Here is a 15364-nt window from a genome sequence, read left to right on the forward strand (position 1 = left end):
CCCCCCCCCTTTGATCCCGTTATCTCTTAGTTAGACTATTCTCATACCAAAAAAAAAGCAAGGCGAATGGGAAATGGGCAAAAACACGATGGGAACGTGCAGCCACCCGTTCTACCCATCGTTCGCCCGGCCCGATGCAGCTAGAAACCAAGATACAGACCAAAAACTTGGATAAAACAGAACTAGCAGAGCTCCCTTGCATGTGCGAGTTAATATGTACCTGACGGTAATCTATGTATGAAGATGGGGTAAAACCGCCATACCGAAGGTGAAAGTATCCGCAGGATATACCGACGTGTGCAAGTGCTTCGCCTAAATGAAGATGATACCAAAAACTCTCACTGCTTTCCCCTCCCCTCTTCATTGCAGATGATCGCGAGAGAGAGAGGCGAGAATTAGGAATAAGCCGCATTTTTTTTGTCTAAGCCAAGTCGGACATTCTCCGCATGATGCCAGTTCATGCATCGCGTACAAGTAGCTTCACTGTCTGTTTTTTTGCCACTAGTCAACGAGCAGCCAGCTCGGTGCTCGGATATTATCCAAAACGAGGCCGAAAACAGCATCGTTGCCAAGTCTCAGGTAGCTGGCATGATAGATACGTGCTTACTACTGCTACGGCTAACGGCTTATAGACGGACTCAAGAAACAGAGACCGAGAGACCGAGCGAGAGTGGAGATGCTGCCAACAAACCACAAAGAGGAGTAAAACAAAGCGAGGCTGTTGTAATCCCCCCTCATCTCAATTGCATCTAATTGGATTTGCCTCCCCTTACTTTGCATTACACGGAGTGAAAGAGAAACATGTAAGCAAAATTGAGCACCGGGGAAAAGGAAAAGTGCATATATGCATGTGTTAGCATGTGCCAGCCATATGTTACAGCAAAAGGCAAAAGGCATACAAATGGATCCATTGGCTGGATGCCATCCCCCCTTTCCCATGCACATGCAAGACTCTCCCGCAAAAAGAGGCACCTGAAACAAAACATGATCAATCGTTCGATCAAAGGAAAAAAGACCCGGTTTTTAAACTGTACCCAGGCTTCGTAACATGGCCAACACAGCTTTCGCCTTGCTCAACCGGTTTCCTGCAGGGTTCAGATAGGCACAACCGGCATCCGGGATGGATATGGAGACGGAGACAGCAGAAAATGGAGACGAGACAGCAAGAGATGGAGACAAAGCTTGTAAATCGATCGAATCATCGGCATGGATACAGCGCATGCATACATATGTACGTGTTCCTGTATGTATGTCATGTACGTGATTGAGGCGTCTGTCTGCAAGACATGAATCAATCGCCGGCGGGCGGTCGTGCAACTCGATAGGACTTCATGGTGAAAGGTGATAGATGAGGTTACATGAGAACTTGTCATGTGTGGTTGCACCTTGAATGATTTCAGTTTTGTTTTAGTTTCGTCTGCCCATCTATGGCATGATACCTAGCTAACTATCCAAGAATAAACCCATAAGATAAAAAAGAAAGGAGACGAAATATGCTACAAATGTGCACTCCCAGAGTAGTTACCCCCTCGTCACTTCAAATGTCTGAACAGACACAAACACAGACACAGACAGATAGACAGACACATCACAAGCAAAAGACAGACGCAGACAAAACTCCGTACTCACACACACGTGCGCTCACGCTCACGCTCACGCTCGTCGTCGTTCTCATCATACCTTGTACAGCAAGTCGAGGAACCCTGTCGCCAGATCAACAACCACGCCCTTGTTCGGCAGCGATCCCGCCACGCCGTACAGCGCCGCAGAGTCGCCCATTGCCTTGCCCTTGGCCCCCTTGCCCTCCACCAGCCGCACCCTCTCCTTCTCGCGCTCCTCCTCCACCACCGTCTCCAGGTCGGTAACTAGCCGCTCCCACACCTTCACAATGGGCATGGTCACTGCGACGTGGATGGCGGGGGGGCTCTGTAGCGCGTTGAGGTGCCAGCCCTTGGATGACATGCCGTCGGCGATGTCATACACGTTGAGCGTCTTGGCGTTGAAGGCGACGACCGACACCAGCGGCTTGCCGATGAGGTCCAGCTCGCCGCCCAGCACGGGGCCGTTCTGAATCGCCTCGGCAATCTTCTTGGTTGTCCCCACAATCTTGACGCAGGCGTCTACGTAGCCCGCCTCGCCCAGCCGCATCATGCTGGCCCAGCAGCCGGCAATCAGCGCTCCAGGCCGCGATCCCGCCATGCCGGGCGACGCGTAGACGCCGCCTGCCCAGTCGGGAGAGACAAAGTACTGGTAGGATCGCAGCTCGGCGTTTCGGTACAGCACCGTGGAGCTGCCCTTGGGTGCGAAGCCGTACTTGTGCGTGTCGCAGCTGATGCTGGTGACGCCCTTGAGGCGGAAGTCGAAGAGCGTCGACTCGAAGCCGGCCTTTTCGAGGTTGGCAATGACAAACGAGCCGAGGCAGCAGTCCACGTGCAGGCAGAGCTTCTTACGCTGGGCGAGCTTGCTCAGGGCTGCAATGTCATCGATGATGCCGTGGGGGAAGTTGGGCGCAGAGCCGACAAGCAGGACGGTGTTGCTGTTAATGAGGCGCGAGACGCGGCGAACATCTACTTGATACGTGGGAGCAGGGCAGTCTACGTAGTGAATCTTGATCTTGAAGTACTCGCCAGCCTTGCGGAAAGCCGTGTGTGCGGTCGCAGGCAGGATCCTGTAAGTCATTAGTATGCCATACATACCATACATATCATGCCACTTGTAGGTAGATGGCACTTACATCTCGGGCTCCGTAACTCCACGCTCGTTGTAGGCCTTTTGGCGTGCAGAAAGCACCGCCATCAGGATACTCTCAGTGCCGCCAGAAGTCGTCACTCCAGCAGCTCCCGGAGGGGCCTGGAACATGTGGAGCACCATTGCCACAATCTCGGCCTCCATCTTGCGCACGCCAGGGAAGACATCCGGGTGGATGGGGTTCGCCACGGTGAACTTGCCAAAGGCCTCGGTCTGCAGCTTCAGCAGCTCGTCCTCGCCGTGGTACACCGCACCAGACACAAAGCCGTCCTCCCAGCGCGTGTGGTCCATGTTTGCAAGGGCGTCGAGCTCTGCGCGCACCGCCTCGTCCGTCATGCCCTCCTTTGGCAGCGTCAGGTATCTCGTCTGGCCCGGGGGCACCAGCTTGCTGGACATTTTCTCGAGCGATTCCTTGACCTTCTTCTGCACCTGGCCGCGCACGCCCGGCGCCCGCAGAAAGTAGCCATACAGCGTCCGCTCAATGTCGCGGTACAGCTCGAGGATGGCGCCGATGATGCCTCGGCCCTTGAGCTTCCACCACAGCCGCCGGGTATACCGGAGCACGAAGAAGAAGAAAAGGATGTTCTTGAGGCTGCGGCAGAGGAAGAAGAAGACGAGGAAGACGTTAGCAAGGAATAGGTCCATTCTCAGTTTCAATTGCGCCGCTCGGCATCTCGCAACACTCACAGGTCCAGGTTGATCACGCTGAGGGAGAGCGCCTGTCTGCGGCGCTTGACGCTCTCCAGACTGCCGCGGAGGCTCTGAGGAATGCGCGAGCTCCCTGGCATCGCGGCGGGTTGTTTTTTTGTTTCTGTCTATGCTCGTCTAACAATGCTGGAGCAGCAGAGGGGATCAATTCAAACAGGCGGCATAGCAAAGGGGAAATGAAGCCACAGCTCGAAGAGACGCTGCAATGAGAGGAGTGAGGAGGATAAGCTTTGCAAACAACCAGTTGCAGCAACTTGCCACTAACACGAGCTGCTCGACGTAGTGGATGTACATTCTGCCGCGGCACAGGTACCCCCGCCGCCAGATTTGTGCTGCAGAGTACATGCCATCCCGCAATCAATTCGTCGCAGCCAGTCCATGATGCGCGTGTTCCGTGTTCCGGGAAAGAGCAAGTGGTCTTCGTCTCGAACCTGCCCAATCCCGCGCCTCGGCTGGCATCTACTGGCCCCGTAAAATACCTAGAGTGGGTTAGCGTGTGATATGACGCCCTCCTTCACATGTTCCAGCAGGACGGCCGCTAAGCCGAGACGGGAGTTGAAGCGAGGGACGGAAAACCCGCGGACGCCGTGAGATGTTGAACGTTGAACAGGTTGATAGTAAATTGTCGTTTTTCCTCCAATGAAATCCAGAATCTTGTAGTTGGCATATGTTGATGACTACTGATTATACACAAAATACCGCAATGTTGAGGGCTTCTACAGAAGTGTTTGTGAGTATCTGTGACTGGACGGAATCGTCCAAGCAGCCCGGGATGGGGATTGAGTTTTGTATTTACCCGCTTGGCCATGAAAACATGCCATGTCAATATAATTCCTCTGGTTGAATGCGGTAGATCACTTACATGTCACTGATAATTAAAATTGAGATAGAAAACTCAGAGCAGCGTTGATTGCTGTGGTTCTCAATACTAGGTAGTGCCCTACCAACAAATGCCCTATGCATCGTGTACTCAGTCATTGTGTTATAACTGTCCAGCACCCCAGCTCTATTATCTAAACACTTTAGCTATATTATGAACTATCTTCTGCTACTGCCATTACTACTATTACTATTGTTACTATGGTCACTAAACGCATTACTTCTACTACTTGTATCCACTCCACAACTGCTACTGCTACTGCTGTCACTGCTACTGCTAATACTACTGCTGCTACTTCTACTACAAGTGAATGAAGCATCAAATAGTTATATGTAGGCTAATTGCCTTATCAAGCTATAGCTAGTACGTTGTAGTGTACTAGAGCTGGGGTGCTGCATGACTTTACCCCTTGTTCTATATGCAAGGCATATCATCACATGCTCGTGGACCAGCATGCCGCTTCATCCTAAAGCACACCCACTACACGACAGAGCACTGTTATACAGTAGTATTCAAATATCGTATTATCAAAAGGTAGCCAAGCAGCTCTAAATAAAATAGGTGTCCGCCCTTCCCCAAATATCAACTCATCCTCCACGCAGGACGAATCCAAAATAAGTAAATAAAAAGACATAATTCATCAGCGTAATACCGTTTTGCTTATATAAGGTTGCTTCTCCCTCCATCTCCCAGTCTTCCTCTCCACCTCGAGTAGTTGAGAAAACCCAATCATCGTTCTCTGAATACCTACTCCAACTTGGTTACTTTCACTCCATCCAACCCCCGTATACCGTTCCATTTTATGCCCAAAATACTCTCTTTTCTTCCAACTTTCAACAACACAAACACACGTTTAGTCAGCCATAGATAAAACGCCGTGGATGTACAGATTCCAAGAAGGATATATGCTCCGAACGAACGCCGGGATTATTACGCAAGTATATCGTTTTTTGTGTGTTTTTGTCTTGTGTTTTCCTTGCCGCCGCAGTCGCCCGCCTTCCATATTTTCCCAAGTGTTTGTTCAATTCTTCTTTTTATACCCATAATTTGCCGCCCGAATCTCTTCTCTCCCTTTCGCTAATGGTAGACGATTGGAACGCCTGCTTCCCCTTCTAGTTGCCAAAAGCCGCGTTCCATTTCTTATAGTAACTTGACGACACGGTTTCGCAGCTGCCCTCGCCTGACTTGGCGCAGCCCCAGAAATAAACCACAAAGTCGCCGTCTTGGTAAGCGTCGCCTTGGTCGGTGCGCGTGTATGGGCCGAGTATGCGCTGCGGCACGAGAGCCAGCTTCGAGAGAATGGTGGGGTGCCATTGGACAATGTGTTCCTGCATTCCCTGCGTTAGTCCTCTTTTTTTATTTTCTCCCATTTCATTAGTGTCTCGGCTACACTTACCAGAGCGTGTCTCTCTGCCTTTTGGAAGTTGTAGCTTCGGTACAGAGGGTCCATCCAAGTCTCGATGAAGAACTTGCTCCATTCGCTGTTCCTCATAATCACGCTGCCAGCCACCAGACCCGAAGTGTCCTGGCTGACAATGAAATCAATATTGTCGGCTCTCAAGTGCGAAAACGTTCTGATGATGCTGTCCGGAGGAACAACGGGGTAGTTCTTGATCATCAAGCTCTCCAGCCTCCTCTGGCCCACAACTTGTTCTTCCAATGACTTGTTCACATCCATAATGTAAGCGTCCTGGTCAAGATACCAGACAAACTTGCACTCGGGGAATTTGGTCAATGCGTGTCGTATAGCCATGAGCTTCGACCAGCTCTGTGGCGCTCCCTGGGTATCGTAGTCGTAGGCCTTGACGATAAATGCCTCGTATCCTATTGTTTTCTCTGCGTGTCAGTCATCTGTGCGCATATGGGAGCAAAGGTAGAGTGTGTGTTGAGATGCGAAGAAAAATGAGGGGCTACCGACCATGCTTGGCCGCATACTGCTCTCGGTTCTCTCTGATTGTTTTTAGATAGGCGTTATTGTATGAAGTCGGGTCAATAACGGTCACTATCACAACTGGCGGCTGGCCTGAGGGCACACGCTCGCGGTCGGGGCGAGGAACGCTTGGATTTGAAAACAGCCACAGCAGCGCAAATATCGCAAACGCAACAATGCCAATGGTCCTAAGCCGACTCCTCCGCAAGCTGGGCAGTCTCGTCGATCTGGGTCGGAAGGGAGGCGGGTTGGAGCTCTTGCGAGCAGGATAGGCGTAATGCATCTTGGCGGTTCGAAGAGGGTATCTCGTATCTCGTATATCCCCAACGCAGTAGCCCGTTTTGCCAAGGATATGTATCGATTGAAGCGGTTTTTTTTTTCAAGTCTCTCTTACTTCGTTTCGTCGCAGTGCATTCAATCAAACAATGCAGTCGAATCGCTCGTTTCCAGAGGTGGCAGGATGCGAGAGTCGCGGCAAGGCGTCTTCAATCGTCCTGAGGCCAGCTGTGCGACGGCCGATAAGGAGAGACTAAGCAGAGGCAAGTCCGTCAAAGCCACAGTCTGCAGCGTCCGGCGACTCAAGCTCGTGCGAAAAGAAGAAATCAACAAAATCAAGAACCCCAATCGAATCGAAGTAAACGAGTGGCGTTGGATGTGACGGGCCGCTGCGACAAAAGGCGATTCGCGCGCGGTGAGGCGATGGCGAGCGACGATCCCTTATGACATTGGATTTGTACCGCGCTGCTATTCTTAGGGGTCTGGTCTGGTCTCTTTTTTTGCGGCCACTCAACACGAGGTGCCGGCGCCGGGAGTACGAATCGCCGGCCCAGCTGCGTGCAAACGGCGCCCTATCCTTGCGACTTGGCCTCGTATTTTTGCTAGCAGTGCTGCATACGGACTCAAGCGCCGAAGCTGACGGGCTAGTACCAAGGAGGAGATGTGATTCAGGCGTTATCGCAGATGGGATGAGGCTGATAAGGGCGAGGCTTTTCAAGTCAGGAACTGTACTTTGCTCCTCGTATTAGGTGGCATAGGTGTGCAAGTCGAATGGGTACCTAAAGATTGCTTACAAAGACTGCCAAGAGAAATAGAAAAGGTGGTTGAATTGGGCTGAACAACAGTTGTAATGAATCATCTCAGTATACAGTCACGCCTCTATGTGAAATATGCCAAAGCGGCAACTGGGTGCCACTCCGTGGTGTTAGCTGCCTTTGAACACCCTATCCCAGAAAAGATACGATAATTGGCACTGTTTCTCAACAATTGTACTAGTAGGATAAGGTATGCATTCTAAGGGACTTTTTATCAACGGCTTCCCAGATGGAGAATATTGATCTAGAAGTATAATAGTCAAGTTCTTGGCTAGGAGAAGAATAACCTTTGGACAAGCTCGTGGAATTATTCCTTATAAAGAAAGATGCTGTATTTCTTGTACCACTTGAGTTAAATCGCATGTGAGTGAGATTGAATTACTATTTCGAGGATCATATGGATTTTTTCTTTTTCTTTTACTACAATGTAAGAAGTATTGAAACATGCGGACAGGGCGATCGACATTACAGGCCCTACTTATCGTGACTGTCTGTTCTTCATAGTGACTGTTAAGGACTTCTGGCACTTATAGCATGAAATTTATACATTTATACAACAATTGAGAGACGTGTGCTCCATAGAAGTGAGAATTAAGACCAGAAACTTTACATGTAGTTCAAATAGTATGAAAAAGGGGCTAGAAATATGTTCAGCAAAGACTAGTACCTAGACACCGCATGGCAGGGTTGGCTCGGTCCCAGCCCTAGGCCTTTGTTTAACATTTACCTTCCTAGAAACGTAGGCAAGCCGGAGTTGTTCAATAATCATGTAGAAGTCTAATATCTTATATAATATCTGACGTTAGACAAATTCTGATAATAAAACCGACTCCAAGCCCTCTACCTTCAACTATTTCTTTTGACATTTCAAAAAAGATCATTATCCCAACACGTCAGAATGCCAGATCTAGTCCCTCTTGTCATCAGGGTGTCGGCAGTCTTTCTTCTTCTTGGACTATCTCGATTGCTTTTGAATAGATACAATCGGCTGAGCAGAATCCCTGGCCCGTGGCTTGCATCCTGCACCAATCTCTGGAGATTTGCTCTCACATGGACTGAAAAGGCCGAAGCTACTCATATCAGGTTACATGCTCAACATGGAGACGTGGTTCGCCTGGGACCGAATCTCGTATCAGTCACAGATCTAAATGCTGTCAAAAAGATATACGGGGCTGGGTCCTCTTACGAAAAGGTGTGAAAGTTCCTTTGTGTCCCCCCCCTTATTTTTCTCTATTCTTCCCAAGATGGAACCTTCATTTCTAATGTTGACTAGTCCGAGTTCTATGCGCCTTTTCGTGATGTAGCGCGAGGGCAACTTCTTGAAAACTTCTTTAGTTTAAGGAATAATGCCTTCCACAGAGTTCTCCGGCGAAGCGTCTCTTCAGCATTCTCTATGAGCACACTCGTCCAGCTGGAGCCATTTGTGAACTCAACATTGAGCGCGTTTATGAGAGAGCTCGATAAGAGATTTGTCAATACGGAAACCGGCCCAAAAGTCTTTGACTTCTCACGGTGGCTCAATCTATATGCTTTTGACGCCATTGGCGAGCTAAGTTTCTCCGAGAGGATCGGCTTCATCGAGAGCGGTGGAGATATAGAAGGAATTATGCATCAGATTGAGATGCAGCTTGGCCATCAGAACACTGTAAGGCTAGCCTACCGTTCGGTATTCCACACAAATTGAAGCAATGTTGATACTCACCCGCCGCTTTCTAGGTTGGCCAGATGCCATGGCTCGATTGCTTCTGGGCGAAAAATCCAATCAAATTATGGTTGGGCAGAATGGGCATTCTACATGAGCGAGACTCCATTGTGGTTAGATTTGCCGCACGGAAATTAAAGGAACGGTACGAGGCCCTAAAGTCTGGCACCTCTCCGCCCACAACAGACTTTCTCGATCGGTTCGTCCAAGCGGGGATCAAGGATCCTGAGCTGATGACGGAGCAAGAGATCCTTAGTCTCACTCTTGTCAATATATTTGCAGGTGGCGATACCACTGCCATTGCGCTCTCCGCCACTTTCTATTTCTTGCTCAAGAATCCCTCCACTCTGGAAAAGCTAATGGCTGAGCTTCACGAATCTCCGCCTAGCGGGGATAATGGCATCATGAGTTATAGCGAGGCAAGGAAACTTCCGTATCTCAAAGCTGTGATCCAAGAAGGTCTCCGGATGTTTCCAGGAATTGGTAACCCCCTTGAGCGAGTTGTCCCTCCCCAAGGCCTAGAGGTTTGCGGACACTTCCTCCCTGGAGGCACAATTGTCGGGACTTCAGCTTGGCCACTACACTCAAAAGAGTCCATATTTGGTGCGAATCCGAGGGAATTTCGGCCGGAAAGGTGGATTGAGGCCTCTGAGTCTCAAATTAGCCTTATGAACAGTGCCATGTTTGCCTTTGGAATGGGTGGTCGCTCATGCGTGGGACAGAACATTAGCCTACTCGAGATATATAAAGTCGTCCCTACAATTCTTTGGAAATACAAGGTATGTAACCAAGTTGCTTTAGGTACCAAACTCTTTGAAGAAATCTACTAAACTGAATTTTAGCTTGCTTTTGCGAACCCTACAGCTGAGTGGACTACATCAAACCGGTGGTTTATATATCAGAAAAATTTCTTTGTTACACTTGAGCATCGAGTTTAGGCGATATAATTGCTTCCATATGATAAAAAGGAGAGCAAGAGAAGACGGTTGAATAGACTTGATAGCTGAAATGAACAACAATAATAATGTGTTATAAGGTATACAGTCAAGACTCTATGTAAAATGTGCCAGGCTGTCCAAATGATGCTGCTTAAAGGTAGGTGTACTAGGGCGTACGGAGCAGATACTTGCTGGAATCGCAGTCTCTTGAATCCCCAAGGGGCTTCTCGAGCACGCAAAAACGCACCGGCAAATCTCATACCATGCCCACGGACAAAGAACCAAGACGGCCTTTGCCCAAAGCGATGGCAGAGCGTCGCTATTTGCACGCAGACTAGTTGGCTTGACACGGAAGAGCGAGTTCGAGACAACTTAAGAGTGTGCAAAACGTTGGGATATCGTCAAAAGTAGAGAGGGGAAAGCACTGGTAGATTCGCATTGAGGCAGAAAAGTTCATCATTGATCCTTCTTTTCGTCCTCATCAAGGTCACCGTCATCGTCGTCAGTCCCGACATCCAAGACTCTCTCACTCACATTCTTCAGCACTCGTTCACTGAGTTTCTTCACTCCTTTCCAAATTCCCATCAGAGCCGTAAAGGCCCCAATAATGACAAACAATAGGCTGATGTTCTCGACTCTTGCTCTTCCGCCTTCCTGGCGTCGTCCCGTCATGTTGCGCAGGTTCCACCAATGCCACGGCGAGACGGCGAGCATGGATTTGAAGATGCCCACAAGGCCAAGTGAGAAGAAGCCTTTGACGAAATGTTCCGACCATGTTGTTGGCGGTTCCCAGTCTGGCTCTTGAAGCGCTTCAATATCCGTTACCACGCTCGTCACGGTTTCGCTGATTGTACCAACGGGATCGACCCAGAGGTTGAGGAGCGGGTCTGCCATGAATCCCAGCAAGAATATGCTCACAACAAGAATCGCCACCGTTAGCCCGGCTTGAGCCCATTTGCTGCTTAGCATCGAGGCCCAATGAAGGCGCACCAGTCGATAGGAGAATTTGCACGTTGGGCATTGCCAGTAATTTCTTGGGGCCGTGGGGTTTGACAGCCGCCAAGAATTGAGACATCCCTCATGCACATATTTTTGCGATCCCTTGCACTTGCATGGGGACAAGAGTCTTCCTAGCTCGGCGTCATCAGATACGTATACCGGCTTGCTCGAATTTGAAGGGTATTTTGGTTCCACGACATCCAGGCAGATACGACACGTTCGTGGTTTGTATCGCCTCTGATTGTGCGAAGCATTTGGTGGCGGCTGACTTTGAGTTTGTGCAGATGCGTGCTCTCTATCGTGGTCTGATGCCGTCCACTCATCTGGATACGTGGTGAAAGTCTTGTCCGGAACCGACGACTGATACGGCGCTCGGGCTCGCTCGCCAAACCACTCCATCGCGGCTGTAGCTTCTCAGCCAGCTGGTAAAGCAATAAGTAGTATCGAGAAGAAAAAGGATGACAGAGGAAGAGCAGTTGGTAGCTTCACATGGTACGAAGTGGCAGTACCTGGCAAGTTGTCTGGTCAGGCAGTAATGCGGGAAAGGAAGAAGAGCGACGCGTCAGGTCTTCACAGTGACAGTAACAGAAGAGGCCACTTCATCGATTTCCGCGTCACATTCCATGTAGCTCAGCGAGCCGAATTCTCCGGCTGCGTGACTGCGGAAAATGATTTTTCTCTGGCGGAGTTTGGTAGACGAGAAAAGCTGCCGCACCAAACGTGGTACCTACTAGTAGTGCTGGAAATTCCCAAGCTCCCCCCACCGGAACTCGGCAAAATAGAAGCTCCGCAGCCAGCCCACTGCCTGGCGAGCTTGACGCGCAGCTCAGTGTGCCTGCTGCCGCAAGTGGGATTCCATAGTGTTGTAGCAGAGCAGCTGGCCAGGATAGCTTCATCAACACCCGAGAAGAAGCATTTGGCGCTCCGCATATCGACGCAATTGACCGCATAGACTCTCGACCAGCATCCCGACATGGCTGACCGATACTCCTTCTCTCTGACCACATTCTCGCCCAGGTACGTAGCCTGATGTCATCTCCATCTCCATGCCAAAGACCCCTCTACTGACCCTGTTCCCTCAATAGCGGCAAGCTGGTACAAATCGGTACGCATAGCTCCTGGAAGCTGGATCCATCGCTCGAACCATTCGGATGGGTATAAAGTCGGAATTCCAGAACGAGGCTGACATGTTTGTTTTCTGAATCGCAGAGTATGCGCTGAATGCGGTCAACCAGGGCATCACTGCTCTGGGTATCAAAGGTATAGTCCAACTTCAAGAGAGCAGCAGATGGCCGGTGAGCTAACCAAATGAACTCACAGCCACGAATGGCATCGTCCTTGCTACCGAAAAGAAGTCGTCTTCCCCCCTCGCCGACCAGAGCAGTCTGTCCAAGATTAGCCACATCACGCCCAACATCGGTACCGTCTACTCCGGCATGGGACCCGACTACAGAGTACTGGTCGACAGAGCGCGCAAGGTTGCACACACAGGCTACAAGCGCATCTACAACGAATACCCTCCCACCAGAATACTCGTGCAGGATGTGGCCAGAGTCATGCAAGAGGCCACCCAGTCAGCTGGTGTTCGACCATATGGCGTCAGTATGCTGGTTGCAGGCTGGGACGAGGGCATCGATCCCGAAGAGGAGGAGACTGAGATCAAGGAGGGCGAGGAGGTGAAGAAGACAACAAAGACGGGAGGAATTCACAAGGGAGGTCCCATGCTGTACCAGGTTGACCCCACGGGCAGTTATTTCCCCTGGAAGGCCACGGCCATTGGCAAGAGTGCGACCAAGGCCAAGACCTTTTTGGAGAAGAGATACTCCGAGGAGCTGGAGCTGGAAGATGCCATTCACATTGCTCTGTTGACGCTCAAGGACAACATTGAGGGTGAAATGAATGGTGATTCTATTGAAATCGGTAAGCTCTCATCTCCTAATACATGGAACATACGAGCGGGACATGTTTATTGTTTCTAACACTCGATTGCTTTTTTAGGTATTGTTGGAGCCCCAGCTCACCATCTGCTTGGCGTGGAGGGCGTTGAGGGCGCCACTGGCCCCCGGTTTAGGAAGCTGACTCCCCAGGAGATTGAGGATTACTTGTCAAGTCTATGATAGACATACCCATGCTCTGAATAATGATAAAGCAGGCTTTGATGTATACCAATGAAGCATAAAAGCTTAATAAACAAAAAGAATTGCACGATACAGGGCTAATTCGGACCAACTGTATCTTGTGCAAGCCAAGCCGAGTGAAGCAAAGAGTGAGTAAAAGCGTTAATGCTCTTTGCAACAGCCCAGGGCGCTATATAGTAGAGTAATCCAAACAATCTTGTGAGATTTCCTGTCCCTTTTAGTAGGCTCTGCGGCGATAAATCAATTTACGCTTTGGCAGCCAGAATAAAGGATGCTCGCGGACCAGCAGCCACACACACAATCTTATAACCATCTGCAACCAGGAACGGAACATTCGTCCATGTTTCTACTCTCTCAACTTCTCTCCCAAGCCCAAGCTGACCATTTCTGTTCTCGCCACAGACGTAGATGAGCCCATCCGTAGTTAGTGCAATGGCATGAGCATCTCCCAGAGCGACATCCACCACGTCTTTGCCGCCGTCGACCTCCGTATAATTGGGCACGCCCGAGAGCTCTGGAAAGGCATGTCCTCGACGACGATGCTGAGAGTTGCCTGATGATGCTGATGCTGATGTTCTTGCAGCTGCCGCTGGCGAAGGGCAGCCCCAGACGTAGACGCTACAGCTGTTGCTCGTCAGCGCCGCGACAGCAGTTCCGCCGGCGGTGACGAGTTTGATTGGATCATCTGCCGACGCGATGTCATTGAGGTCGGGTACCGGGCCCGGCTGATCAGACGGTCTGTAGGATTTTGGTCGAGCCCGGGTTAGTGGGACCTTTAAGTCCGTTATTTTCGCCATCTACTTTCTTCAAGGTTGGCTTACCGATCTAGCGGATCAGTGTCTCTACCAAGACACGCTTCAAAGCGGGAATCGCCAAAGGTAGAGACAGAGCCATCAGAGTGGAGGATGACGAAGCCGGTGTTGAACGCGGCGACTTGCGTGGCTCGAGGGCGGCAGTCGAAGATGGACTCTGGCTCGGCACCAGCTCTTCGAGATGTCAAGGACGAGTACTGTACCAGCTTGTTGCTGTTGTTGGCGTCATTGTCGTCGCCATCTTTGTCGTGGACAATGGCTAAGAGTTTTCCGGAGGCGGCTTCGGCTGACGTGTAGAGAAACTCGGCTTCGGTATCAACAGTCTCGGGGGATACTAGGCCGGCGACGAGCAGGCCTCCATCTCGGTGAACTGCCAAAAGGAGTCCTTTTTGTTAGTATAAGCGAAATCGGAGTGTTTGTTTACGGCAATAGGTGGTATCATAATGTGAGCAATACCGATGGTGTAAGTGAGTCGAGAGACTGGTCGTTTGATGGTGGCGGCAGAAAGAACTTTTGCAAAGCGGTAGAGGTCATGAGGCTCCTCTTCTTCCTCTTTTGAGCTTTGACGATTGAGGCAGAGCTGGTGCCAGGCGTTGAAGCCTGTTGCGTAAAGGTCCATGGATGGAGACTTTTACATTTACATGGTTAAAGTGGTCGCTGGTGGGTCGGATGTGATGTCGATTGGCTTGTTGTTTTTACGAAGAGCCTTGTATGACAAAATGAGGCTGTCTAGTGACTAGCTCCAATGTTACTACACCATTTTGGCGACTCAACCAGATTATGGCATACAAGAGCTTTAGGCTCCTGTTTTCACTACAGTATAGGCAAGCCAATTGCTTATAATCCTTGGTGTTGATGCAGGTCAGATAACATCAAGAGAAGCGACATGTATAGATTCAATGTTGCCTACAGAGATAGGCAGATGGATTGACCCAAAAGCCATTGAAGGTGTGAAAGTCAACTGAGCAAAAGTACTACATCACCCATGGCTGATGGCTCAGTTCTGATTGAATGCTACATTGTAATCTTCTTTTCGTCTTGAAGTTGATAGATTCACGCATCCACTGCTTTGCTGCGTGTAAGTTACATTGTAAGCGGCAGGCGTATTACGCCGTGTATTGGGCGTATTATCCACCAGAGCGGGTTATTTATAGCGAATGGTACTGCGCTAGCCTCTGTAACTTTACGGCCGGTGAGCCATATCCGACGTATGACTCCTATGACTCCCCGGCGTTGCATGAGAGCACGGAACACCGCTGCGGTAAATCGGCCGTAAGGGATGTTTTGGCGAGTTCCTAACAGCAATTACTAGTTCCGTGATGGCGGGTCGAAATTCCCCGAGAAAGTGGAGGAGGTGCCGGCCGAGAGTGGTTGGTAGCATCAAGATTGATGGCTGGTTATATTAAGCGAGATGAGTG

General features: G+C 50.1%; 7 protein-coding genes across 7 annotated transcripts; 2 read left to right on the top strand and 5 right to left on the bottom strand.

Moving 5' to 3' along the window:
- Positions 1–19: 19 nt before the first annotated feature.
- Positions 20–303, bottom strand: TGAM01_v204452 (hypothetical protein; the record flags this gene model as incomplete). Its single annotated transcript, XM_024549428.1, has 2 exons — positions 20–195; positions 264–303. Coding segments are annotated over 2 exons (216 nt in total), but the record flags the coding sequence as incomplete, so codon positions are not given.
- A 1371-nt stretch (positions 304–1674) lies between these two features.
- TGAM01_v204453 (hypothetical protein) lies at positions 1675–3536 on the bottom strand (the record flags this gene model as incomplete). Its single annotated transcript, XM_018807692.1, has 3 exons — positions 1675–2668; positions 2735–3340; positions 3436–3536. 3 exons carry the CDS (start codon positions 3534–3536, stop codon positions 1675–1677), a joined length of 1701 nt encoding a protein of 566 aa, XP_018659030.1.
- Positions 3537–5448: 1912 nt separating this feature from the next.
- Positions 5449–6549, bottom strand: TGAM01_v204454 (hypothetical protein; the record flags this gene model as incomplete). Its single annotated transcript, XM_018807693.1, has 3 exons — positions 5449–5664; positions 5733–6160; positions 6255–6549. 3 exons carry the CDS (start codon positions 6547–6549, stop codon positions 5449–5451), a joined length of 939 nt encoding a protein of 312 aa, XP_018659031.1.
- A 1905-nt stretch (positions 6550–8454) lies between these two features.
- TGAM01_v204455 (pisatin demethylase) lies at positions 8455–9997 on the top strand (the record flags this gene model as incomplete). The annotated part of the gene is made up of 4 exons (XM_018807694.1): positions 8455–8465; positions 8693–9002; positions 9074–9838; positions 9902–9997. 4 exons carry the CDS (start codon positions 8455–8457, stop codon positions 9995–9997), a joined length of 1182 nt encoding a protein of 393 aa, XP_018659032.1.
- Positions 9998–10453: 456 nt separating this feature from the next.
- TGAM01_v204456 (hypothetical protein) lies at positions 10454–11395 on the bottom strand (the record flags this gene model as incomplete). Its single annotated transcript, XM_018807695.1, has 1 exon — positions 10454–11395. The coding sequence occupies one exon, from the start codon at positions 11393–11395 to the stop codon at positions 10454–10456; it is 942 nt and encodes a 313-aa protein (XP_018659033.1).
- A 574-nt stretch (positions 11396–11969) lies between these two features.
- Positions 11970–13113, top strand: TGAM01_v204457 (proteasome subunit alpha type-2; the record flags this gene model as incomplete). Its single annotated transcript, XM_018807696.1, has 5 exons — positions 11970–12013; positions 12082–12101; positions 12206–12256; positions 12317–12916; positions 12995–13113. 5 exons carry the CDS (start codon positions 11970–11972, stop codon positions 13111–13113), a joined length of 834 nt encoding a protein of 277 aa, XP_018659034.1.
- A 266-nt stretch (positions 13114–13379) lies between these two features.
- Positions 13380–14565, bottom strand: TGAM01_v204458 (hypothetical protein; the record flags this gene model as incomplete). Its single annotated transcript, XM_024549429.1, has 3 exons — positions 13380–13872; positions 13956–14331; positions 14403–14565. The coding sequence occupies 3 exons, from the start codon at positions 14563–14565 to the stop codon at positions 13380–13382; spliced, it is 1032 nt and encodes a 343-aa protein (XP_024405769.1).
- Positions 14566–15364: the final 799 nt, after the last annotated feature.

The sequence above is a fragment of the Trichoderma gamsii genome (assembly GCF_001481775.2).
Source record: "Trichoderma gamsii strain T6085 chromosome Unknown Scaffold_13.2, whole genome shotgun sequence".
In the NCBI taxonomy this organism is placed as follows: Eukaryota; Fungi; Ascomycota; class Sordariomycetes; order Hypocreales; family Hypocreaceae; genus Trichoderma; species Trichoderma gamsii.